Source organism: Sminthopsis crassicaudata, chromosome 3 (genome assembly GCF_048593235.1).
Source record: "Sminthopsis crassicaudata isolate SCR6 chromosome 3, ASM4859323v1, whole genome shotgun sequence".
Lineage (NCBI taxonomy): Eukaryota > Metazoa > Chordata > Mammalia > Dasyuromorphia > Dasyuridae > Sminthopsis > Sminthopsis crassicaudata.
The window spans coordinates 396,162,806-396,172,745 of record NC_133619.1 but is presented as its reverse complement, the minus strand read 5'-3'; the positions used below and the strand labels follow the sequence as shown (position 1 = coordinate 396,172,745).

Here is a 9,940-nt window from a genome sequence, read left to right as displayed (position 1 = left end):
CTTAGTCACAAATAGACCCCACCCTACCAACCTCTCCTAGAGATGAGGCCATGGTTAGAAAGACAGGTAGTGTTGCCTGGTAGCTAGAACATGTCAGCTCTTCTCCATTCCCAGGTTCCTCCCCCAAATACTCTTAATTCTTTAGCCAATGGAAAAGTCCTCATCAAACCACAAGTAAGAATGGTGACATTAAGAAAAAGATATCTAAGTCCAGAAAAAACTTAACTCCTCAATCCAGAATGGGTGGACAGAGAAGCAAAGATACAAGAAATAAGGAATATGAAATGGGCATAATGTGTTTATTGCCAATAAGAAAAGCCATCATATGATCACACTGATAATCAGTACCCCTAATGAATGCTTCCCCCAACCTTGTCCCTGAGGGTAATCCACCTATGGGGATAGAAGAAAGACCCAGAAACCAGGGCAAAAGTCTCTTGGCTTGGGGATGGGGGGCTAAGTGAAATGGTAGAGGCCTTTGTAGAACAGAAATGTGGAAAAGCCTTGAGACACCTCTGGTCTAGATAATCCCAGGAAATTAGTGTCCCTTAAGGAACAATGTCTATGTTCAACAGGCTCAAGATTGGGAGTTTAATCTAAAATGTCCCTCCACTTCCAAACAACCCACCCAAATTCTGGGTAGACTTTAGAATTGCTGCCACACTGTCCATGGTCTGGGTTCTTGGCAAAAACACTCTAAACCCCTCACTGTTCTGTGGTCATACTTGAAAGAGACATTGCCTTTCCTTAGGGTGACCCAATGGTTGATCTCCCGAAGTATCCCCTCAATCCTCCTCCTCCTCTCCCAGGGGATCCTGTCTTCTCAGGTTTGGCTCTTGGGCTAAGAGACTTCACTCTTAACACACACACACACACACACACACACACACACACACACACACACACACACACACACACTCTGCCCCTCACATTTATTACCTAGGGCAGTTCAGAAGGTCCTCTAGAGTAGACCATAGCAGAGAATAAAAGAAGAGAGCAAAAAAAAAAAAAAACAAAAACAAAAACAAAACCTTAAAAAAGAAGAGCAATCTCAAATTCAGGGTGAGAAAATAATGGCTCACCAAACCCCAAGGGGAGAGGGACTTTCAGCCTCTCACTCAATTAAGATTCCCAGCTCCTCGGCTGTCCTGTGTAGTTTTTCCATGATGCCATCAGGGGGATCGGGGTCTGGGGCTCCCTCTCCCAGTGCAGGGGGCTGAGCTCCAGGGGCTGGGGCCAGAACGTAATAGACTGTCTCATGCTCGCCTTGGGAATTGGTCCTGTTCAGCACATGAATGACAGGGCTGGGAGAGTCCTGGGAAGCAGAAGCTGAAGGGGCTGCCCCCTCATTTTCCTCCCCCTCTGCTTCCTCCTCCTCTTCCTCTTCCTCCTCCTCAGGCCCTTGCTCCTCAGGCCCCGATTCCAGGATAATGCCTTGCAGGCTGCCCTCAGTCAGTGCTGCCCCTGGGCCTGGCCCCCCCTGCTCTTCTCGTTCCCTCAGAAGCTGCTCAGTCAGCTCCACACTCTCATAACGAACCAGCTGTAAGCGCATGTAACCATCCTCGTGCTCCTTGTACCTGGGAAGTGAGGACATGAGAATCAGGAACCCCCACACATAGAGGGAGGGGAGGCCCAGACACAGGAGTCCCAAGGCCCAAGTGCGCAAGGAAGAAGAAAGATAACAGGAACTTGTTTCCACCAAGACTGGGAGTTGGGAAAGCAGAGGTACTCAGTGACAATGCCAGGAAAAGGGGGAAAAATGGGCTAGGTGGCCCACTGGCAGAGTGCTGAGCTGGGAGTCAGGAAAACAAGAATTTGAATGCTGCCTCAGAACCCAGATACATTACTTCTCTCAGCCTGTAAAATGAAGGGGTGGGAGGCGATGGCCTCTACCATCCCTTCCATGCCTAAACCTGGGATGATCTAACACTACTCCACAGGAGAGTGACTGAAGGTTTTGCATACCACTTTCTTCATAGTCCTGTAAGTAGGGAGAGGGGGAGTAGAAGTATTTATGGGACAGGTTTGTGAAGAACATTACCCAAAATGGGAAAATGGAAGGTTCAATGGGAAAGACATGGGCCAAGGCAGTAGCCTTTTAACTGATCTCTCCACTCCTGGACAAACCTTGATACAACTGATTCAATCATCAAACACACAATGCAAGCACCAAGCCCTGAGTTCAAGAAAAAACAAAAATAATAATAACAACAATAGTTTCTGCTTTCAAAGAGCCTAACTCTATTAAAATAATGAATTGGAGAGCTAGCCATAGACTGAAGAATCCAGAGTTGTCGAGAACTTTCAATCCTCACCTGAAGCAAGTCTCCGAGAACAGCATTTGTACATAGTTACAGCAATATTGTAGGGAAGATCTCCAAAGAGAGAATCTATAAACTCGAGTACAGATTCAAGCTTTTTTTTTTTTTTTTCATTTTATTTTTCTTGCCTATATTGCTCTCCTTCCAAATATGGCTAATGTAGAAACATATAAGGATAATAGGTATTGTGTTTCCTCCCTTCTCAATATGGGGCTGCAGTGGAATAAAAGAACTGGAATTAAAAATATAAACTAAAAAAAGTCTCCTGTAACATTCCAGTGAAACACTTCTCTGTCCTCTTTCAACACCTCCTCTGGGGTGGAAGAGACCATCCACTATATTTCTAGATAGCTCTAAAAGTAAGGAAGTTTTCCCTTCTTTGTCCCTACATTTTGTCCCTGAGATGGCCCCTATGGCACTGTCTGATTAAATAAATAGACTAAAGCGAATTCTTCTTCCATATGACAATGCCTTACATTTTTGTCTGAATAGTCCTTCCAATATACAACACTGATCATTTCAAACCTTTGTTAAAAAAAAAAAAAAAAAAAAAAAAAAAAAAGTACAAATTTCTTGACGTTGGATGCAAGGCACTCTAAAAACTGGCTCCAATGTTCTTCATGGCTTTAACATCTCTCTCCTCCCTATACTCAACAATCTTACTAATCGTTATCCCCACTTGTTACTTTTTGGCTTTTGGACTCTCATCTCATTTTTGATCCCTGAAATGTCCTGGTCATGTTTTCCACCTACTGATCCCTTGCATATCCTCTAAAACCTAACTTTACTCCTTCTAAGGAAAACCTTCCCTGAGGTTTTTCAGCTGGCAGGAATATCCTCCTTAGCTCTCTCACAGCACTCCATCTGTACCTCTCTGTATCCCAAATCTTTACTTGGAGACTACTAGTGAAGAACTTGCTACCTCCTAACAAACCGTGTTTGTTTTTACATGCTATTTTGAATTATAACTATGTATCAATCTTATCTCCTTCTACTAAATTATAAACTCTTTGAAAACAGACACTATTATTCAATTTTGTTTCTGTGCTTCTCCACGGCAACCAATGCAGGACCTTGTGCACAGTAAAAGCTGATAAACTCAATTTAAATATTAAACTGAATTCTTAATTCCAGCTCCATTCTCAAATCACTATGTTCCTGTGACAAGTAATTTATTTAGCTGCTCTGTGTCTCAATTCACCCAATTTAAAAATGGGGAGAATCACCTTTGAGGCAACTAAGTGATATAATGGATGGAGCACCAGGTCCAGAGTCAGAAAAACCCAGGCCCAGATATAGCCTCAGACATTAGCTATGTGACCCTAGGCAGGTCACTTAACCACTCTCTGAGTTTTCTGGGAAAAAAAAAAGGGGGGGGGGGAGAAATAAATATAGCAAGTGCCTCACAGGGCCATGGTGAGGATCAAATGAGGCAAAGTACTTAGCAGTGACTGGCATGTAGTAAGCACTATATAAATATTAGTTATTATGATTATCATCATCTTTGCCCCTTGTGTTTGTTAGGACAAAATGGAATGAAGTAGATAAAATCCTTAGGAAGATGTATGGAAAGTAAACATTCAAAGGTAAGCCCATTTAAACTCCTCAAACCATTATTACTACTCTTGTAGAACACCTTGGAAAGGGAAGGAGAACTTACCGGAAACGGGGATGCCCCGAGGGCCACTTGAACTGATGCTTTTTTCGGAGGTGGACAGTGAGGTTGTTGCCTCGAGTGAAGCACTTGTCACATACATGACATTTGTACCTTGGCTCCGAGTCACCCTGATGGAGAAGTCCAATCAGTTGAAATCCCACCTCCTCCATTCAAACCATCCCCAAACCCATCAGCCAAGAGATAAGAATACTGCCTTGGGCCTCGGGAGGCACATTATAACTAACTTGTCATCTCCAGCACAGCTTCCTTAGGAGTAAGGTGTAGTTGCTAAAAAGCCATCCTCAAGAGCAAGGGAGACCTGATTTCTTGCCCCAGCTTTGAGCAACAGTGGCTGTATGAGAGAGTTTCCTCATCTGGGAATTCCCTACACAATGAAATCCCAGGTCCCATCCCCGGCACAGGACTACACCTTCCTATGTGGGTGCAAGTCTGTCCCCAGGCCCAGGCCCTGGCCCTAACCCCTGCTCTGCCTCCCCTCCCCTCCCCCAGTCCTACTCACTTGGTGCACTTTTCGGTAATGGGACTTGATTGAGCAGTGGGATCGGGCACTGAAGCTGCAGTTTTCAAACTCACAATGGTAGGCGGGTTCCTTGCTATGGGTGTCTAGGTGCTTCCGAAGGTCAATCAGATTCTTACAACTGGCAGAAGAGGGAAAAGGGTCACCAAAGCAGAAGGAACCTGGGACTGGGCTGTTCCCAGCAGCAGTGCTCCCCTCACCTGTAGTCACAGTAGTCACATTTAAAGGGCCGGTCTTCACTGTGTCGGAATCGGATGTGGTTTCGGAGGGAGGAGGGCAACGGGCAGGTCATGTCGCACAAAGGGCACTTGTAGTGATTTACTGCAGAGAGCAGAGAGGAGAAGGATGTGGGGAAGAGGGAGGGACGAAGAGGAGAAAACCTGGAGAGAGGGGTTTGGGAAACTGACCATGGTTGCGCATATGATCCCTCAGCAGCCGTTCTGTGGCAAACCTCTTGGAGCAATGGGAGCACTGGAATCGTTGTTCTGAGGTGGGAAAAGGAGAGAGCACTGAGAGACCATACAGAAACAGGAGGTGAGGAGACAAGAAGAAAACACAAGACCCAGGAAGGAGGGGAACTTTCAGAATTCATCACAGAATGTCTCTAAGGTAAACTGGCTCATTTAATCAACCCCTCCCCCATCTCACAGATGAGGGACCTGAGGCCTACAAAGACCGAATGGCCATCCAAGGTGGCACAGGTATCAAGAGTGACTCGGAGGGCCACAGGGAAGCAGGCCAGCTGGTTCCTTCCTCCCCACAGTTCCCAACACCCCAAAGCTCACGGTCCAGGGACATCTGGCGTCGGATGTGGTCAAAGAACTTGGTGTTGTTGGCAAACATGCCCCCACAGGTGGGGCAGGCCACAACCTTCTCCTGGGTGTGACTCCGAAGGTGTTCTCTCAATTTACAACGGCCTTTGAAGGTGCAGGTGCAATCTGGGGAAGACACCAAGTCAGGCCTCTGACCTGCCCCAGCCCACACACCCTCCTCCCACTTTCCTCCAAACCCCTCTCTGGTCCAATAGCCAGGTCTTTCACTTTGTTACAGAGTGGGAAGCAGCCCTCTTACCCACAAAGGCAGGATTCTCCTCCAAAACCTCTTAACAGATGCCTGAAATCTCACTCACCTTTCCAGCCACATGGTACGACATGGTTCTCCTTGCTGGCTGCCTTATATTCACAACACAGGCTATGGGCCTCCACGTGCCGGTAAAACCACTCTGGATTGTCAAAGGAGCTCTGCTGAGGGGAAGAGGAGAAACTAAGGCAAGGATCAGGTAGAGGGGCAATTTTAGTGAGCCAAGGTAATACTCTAATCCTGACCATCTTCAAGATGAAGAGGAAGGACAGTGCTTGACAATACTTCATAAGGATACAAGGTCTCTCTATTTGGGACAGAACACATCCTTCCCCCCTGCCCTGGCCCCTGCCTGCTGACCTCACAGTGCTCCCACTGGCACAAGAAGTGGTCAGGAATGTCAGGGATCATGTTTCGGCTTTGGAAGTCCAACAGGCAGTGGCTGAGTCCGGCCTGGCCTTGCAGAGCCTGAAGTCCCCACTGCTTCAGCTTGGTGTGGTAACAGTGGAAATAAACATGGCGGACCAGGTCAGCCGAGCTGTCTGGGGAGCAGAAGCCACACTCTTGCCACAAGCAGGAGTACTCTTCAGCTGAGATGGAGGAAAGACAGAACTCAGGTCCCTCTGTCTCCAGGACACAGCTGGGCCTGAATACAGAACTAAGCAGGGCAAACCCCACCTCAGCTCTAGCCCAGTGCTCCCAGAGTCAATCTCTAAACCTCTTTTGAAGACATGCTCCCATTCCTTCCTCCTTTCCACTCAGCCCTCTCTTTCTAGTCTATCCAAGGACAACAGAGCCAAGGCAAAGCTGGTCTTCTCCCACCTCTCACAGGTCTCACTGTTTCCCTCAGCCTCTGCTCACTCACCAAGCGGGTCCAGTTCATCCTCTTCGTCCTCCTCAGGGCCCTGGAGATGCTGCTGAAGATGCTGCGTGACATGCTCACAGAACTCCTCCACAGCTGAGGCCACAAAGGTACAGGACCCCCATTCACACTGTAGCATCAGGGCCTCCCTTCGGGGAACCTTTGTTGGGGGTGGCATAATTGCCACACTAAAGTAAAAGGAATAAAATTACATGCTGCCCAATAGCCAGAAGCAAAGGACTTCGGTGAACCAGCAATCATGAAGAACTGACTTCAAATGTGACCCAATTGTTTTAGCTGGGCAAGTCAATTAAACTCCCAGCCTCTATTTTCTCCTCTGTAAAATGGGGATAAACAATAGCACCAACCTCCCAGGGTTGTTGTGAGGAAGAAATAAGATAATATTTGTAAAACTTCTTTGCAAACTTTAAAGTACTTCATAAATGTTAGCTTGCTATTATCCTTTTAGGACATTATAATTTAGGACAATAGTGATCCAAATCCTTGAAACTACACAATGTTCTGGGGATTTATCCAGTGCTTTTATTCACCTCCAATCTCCCAGGTTTATTTCTCCTACTTTCTTTTATGAATTGATTTGGTCAAACAAGATCTTAAAGAATTATTTCTCAGTCATGTGCTTTACTGTCTTCTGGCTCCCTCATACCAATAATGTGATCCTCCTCATTTCTATCTCTTGGAACTCGTATTCCAAAGGATATTTCTTCTCACTTCTTTGCCTGTAAAGTCAGTTGGTTCCCTTTAACTGAATCACTTCTCTCTCTCCCTTCAGCTTAAACCCTACTTATTTTTCAGAATGAATCATTTCTATATTATTTATCTCCATCCATACTACCTGTGTGACCTCAGGCAAGTCATTAAACATTCCTGGGTCTAAGTTTCTTTAAATGTAAAACGTAGGGATAGAACTAGGCCAGTGGTTTCCTAACTTTCTGTACCGCGATCCTTTCATACTCTTAAAAATTACTGAAGAACCCCTTTCCCAAATAACTTGTGTTTATATGTATCGTATCTATTGACATTTACTGTATTAGAAATTAAAATCTTAGTATTATTATTTAAGTAGTTTTGGCTTCAGATGCCCTGAAAGGACTATAAGACCACTGGTACAAAAGGCAGCATATGTCAGTAAACAGAATATAAGACATGAAGGCAAAAGACCTAAGTTAAAATCCCTAACTGTGGGACCCTCAGCAAATCACTCACTTCTCAGAAGCCCAGTTTACTCCTTTTATAAGATGAGGATCATAATACTTACACTACACTTACACCACCTTACAATTCCATTGTGAGGATGTGCTCTGCAGGCCTGAAAGTCTAAAAAACGTGACTTATTTAAATGCTTTCCATATATTACCCCATAGGATTCATACAACTAACCTGTGAAGTAAGTAATTTAAAAGCTGCTTTTATAAGATCAAAAAAGAGTCTCTTCTCTTAAGAGCCTCATACTCTACAGAAAGATGCAATTCCTACAGACTTATAAATGCAGAGTATTATGAAGAAGAAACCACTGACAAATGGGGAATCAAGCAGGCGCTGAGTCAGGACGGCAGCCCAAGCCTCCTAGAGACTCCTAATAAATCTACAGGCCTTCGCAGGTTACAGGTTTGAGAGGGGCTATTTTTTTTTAATGTAACCTGTAATTTCCTTGTGTGTAGGAAGTTCCCCAACTGCATTCTGGCATCCAAAAAGCCTGAGTGTTCTGTGGGCAGGTTAATTCATTTGCTCAGGGTCCCACAGATTCTGTTCATCAGAACCCAGGCTTTCTGGCTCCAGGTCACTCTTCACCCAAGACACAGACTGCCTCTTAATTTAAAGGGAAAAAATGAGAAAAAAAAAAAAAAGAAAAAATAATAACTTAAAGGAAAACCAGACTATGAAATGGTGTCAGGGGAGATAAGAGGGTGCGGAAGAAAGAGGGCTCTTCAATCAATCGCAACCCCTTAGGAGCGTGTGACTCTTAAGTTCCTTCCTCGGAGCCTGTTTTCCCCACGGAAAAACTGGGAATAATTATACAATGTAGCACAAGCAGCCTTTCATTTTTGTCCTTGTATTCCCAACACTCAGCACAGTGCTAAATTAAATCTGACTCTCTTGCAGAAGGTTATTTCTGGGGAAAGCCTGGAGAAACCTTAAAATCCTATAGATTTAAGTTATTTGCAAACTAGTTTTTAGAGCAGGCTTTTATTTCATTTGCTCCTCCATTCCTGGTGAAAGCAGGCTATTATTCTTCCCATTTCAGAGAGTGGGAAACTGAGGCCCGGAGAGAGTGATTTGCACAAGGTCACCGAGGAAGCCGATTCCTAACTTTCCAGTCCTTTCTCCTTTCTAGTCTTTTCTAGAAAGGACTACTGCCCCGCAGCAGAAGGACGGGGACATTTCCTCCAGCTCTAAGGGAAGCTCGTGGGAGGTCCAGCCTTCCAAACGCTTAGAGATCCCCCTCCCTGCGGCTACTCCAAGGGAGTGCAGCGGATCATCCGGCCCGCCCCGGAGGTTAGAAGCAGGCGCTCACCCGCACCGGGGTCCCAGCAGTCCGCGGAGACAAGAAGCCCCAAGCCCCACTCCCAGCCTTACCGTGCCCTCCGCTCCCAGGTCTCTCTGTTCCTCTCCCACGTCCAGCCAACTCCGGGGGGACACATGTGACTGACGGCCAGCAAAAGCCAATCGAGATAGGCTTCTAGGCTCCGCCGTCCCGGCTCTCAGCCAATCACAGAGCGGCGGAGGTGGGACCCCGGCGCTACCAAAACACGGAAGGGGAGGGAGCAGGCGGGGAGTCTGGTGACGCGATCCAGCCCGAGGGGCGGGGCTTGGGGGCCCCCCGAGCGCGGGGAGGCAGGGCTGGTGCCGCCTAGAAGTGCTGAGCAGCTGGATCTCTGGGGACCTGGACTGGCGAAACAGGGGTGGAGACGGGGGCGGGGGCGGGCGAGGGCGAGGTCACGGCTACAACCCGGGTCCCTGGCTTCCGGCCTCTGCGAGCCGCGACGACAGTTCGGGCCTGCTGGGCTGGGCCTTCCTGCGCATGCGCGAAGCCAGAGCGTCGCTGGGGACCGGCCGGCGGCCCCTTGGATACTTACAGGGAGCCCGGGCCCGCGTGTGCCCTCCCTGTCACAGGAGCCAAAGGCACGCACGCTCGGCTAGCGCTCGGAGGTTGCACAATGGCTGAATACCGCCGTGGCGAATGAATGCAGATGCTCTCCTGAGTCAGGAGGACCTCAGTTCAAATTCTGCCTCAGACTGCAGCTGCGTGAGCGCGAATTTCCCCAGCTACAAAATGGAGATGATAATAGTACCCACGTGCCATTCGCGTAGATATTCCACAAATGTGAAAACTAAAGCTAAGTAATAACAACAGCAACACTTATTTAGTGCTTACTGTATACCAGGCGCTGGCATTGTTTCATCTGATCCTCACGAGTCTGGGATCTGGGGGCTATTATCCCCATTTCACAGATAAGGAA

General features: G+C 47.0%; 1 protein-coding gene across 5 annotated transcripts; it reads right to left on the bottom strand.

Annotated features, from left to right (window-relative positions):
• Positions 1–285: 285 nt before the first annotated feature.
• HINFP (histone H4 transcription factor) lies at positions 286–9,439 on the bottom strand. 5 transcript variants are annotated; one of them, XM_074302360.1, is made up of 10 exons: positions 9,057–9,439; positions 6,462–6,646; positions 5,957–6,186; positions 5,646–5,760; positions 5,302–5,454; positions 4,924–5,001; positions 4,717–4,837; positions 4,499–4,637; positions 3,982–4,106; positions 286–1,577 (listed from the first exon to the last, which is right to left on the bottom strand). In XM_074302360.1, the coding sequence occupies exons 1-10, from the start codon at positions 9,119–9,121 to the stop codon at positions 1,115–1,117; spliced, it is 1,674 nt and encodes a 557-aa protein (XP_074158461.1). In that variant the 5' UTR covers positions 9,122–9,439; the 3' UTR covers positions 286–1,114. The 5 variants fall into 5 exon arrangements, with proteins under 5 accessions (XP_074158461.1, XP_074158462.1, XP_074158463.1 ...); XM_074302361.1 differs by having other exon boundaries at positions 5,646–5,757; XM_074302362.1 differs by having other exon boundaries at positions 8,995–9,066.
• Between the last annotated feature and the right edge of the window lie 501 nt (positions 9,440–9,940).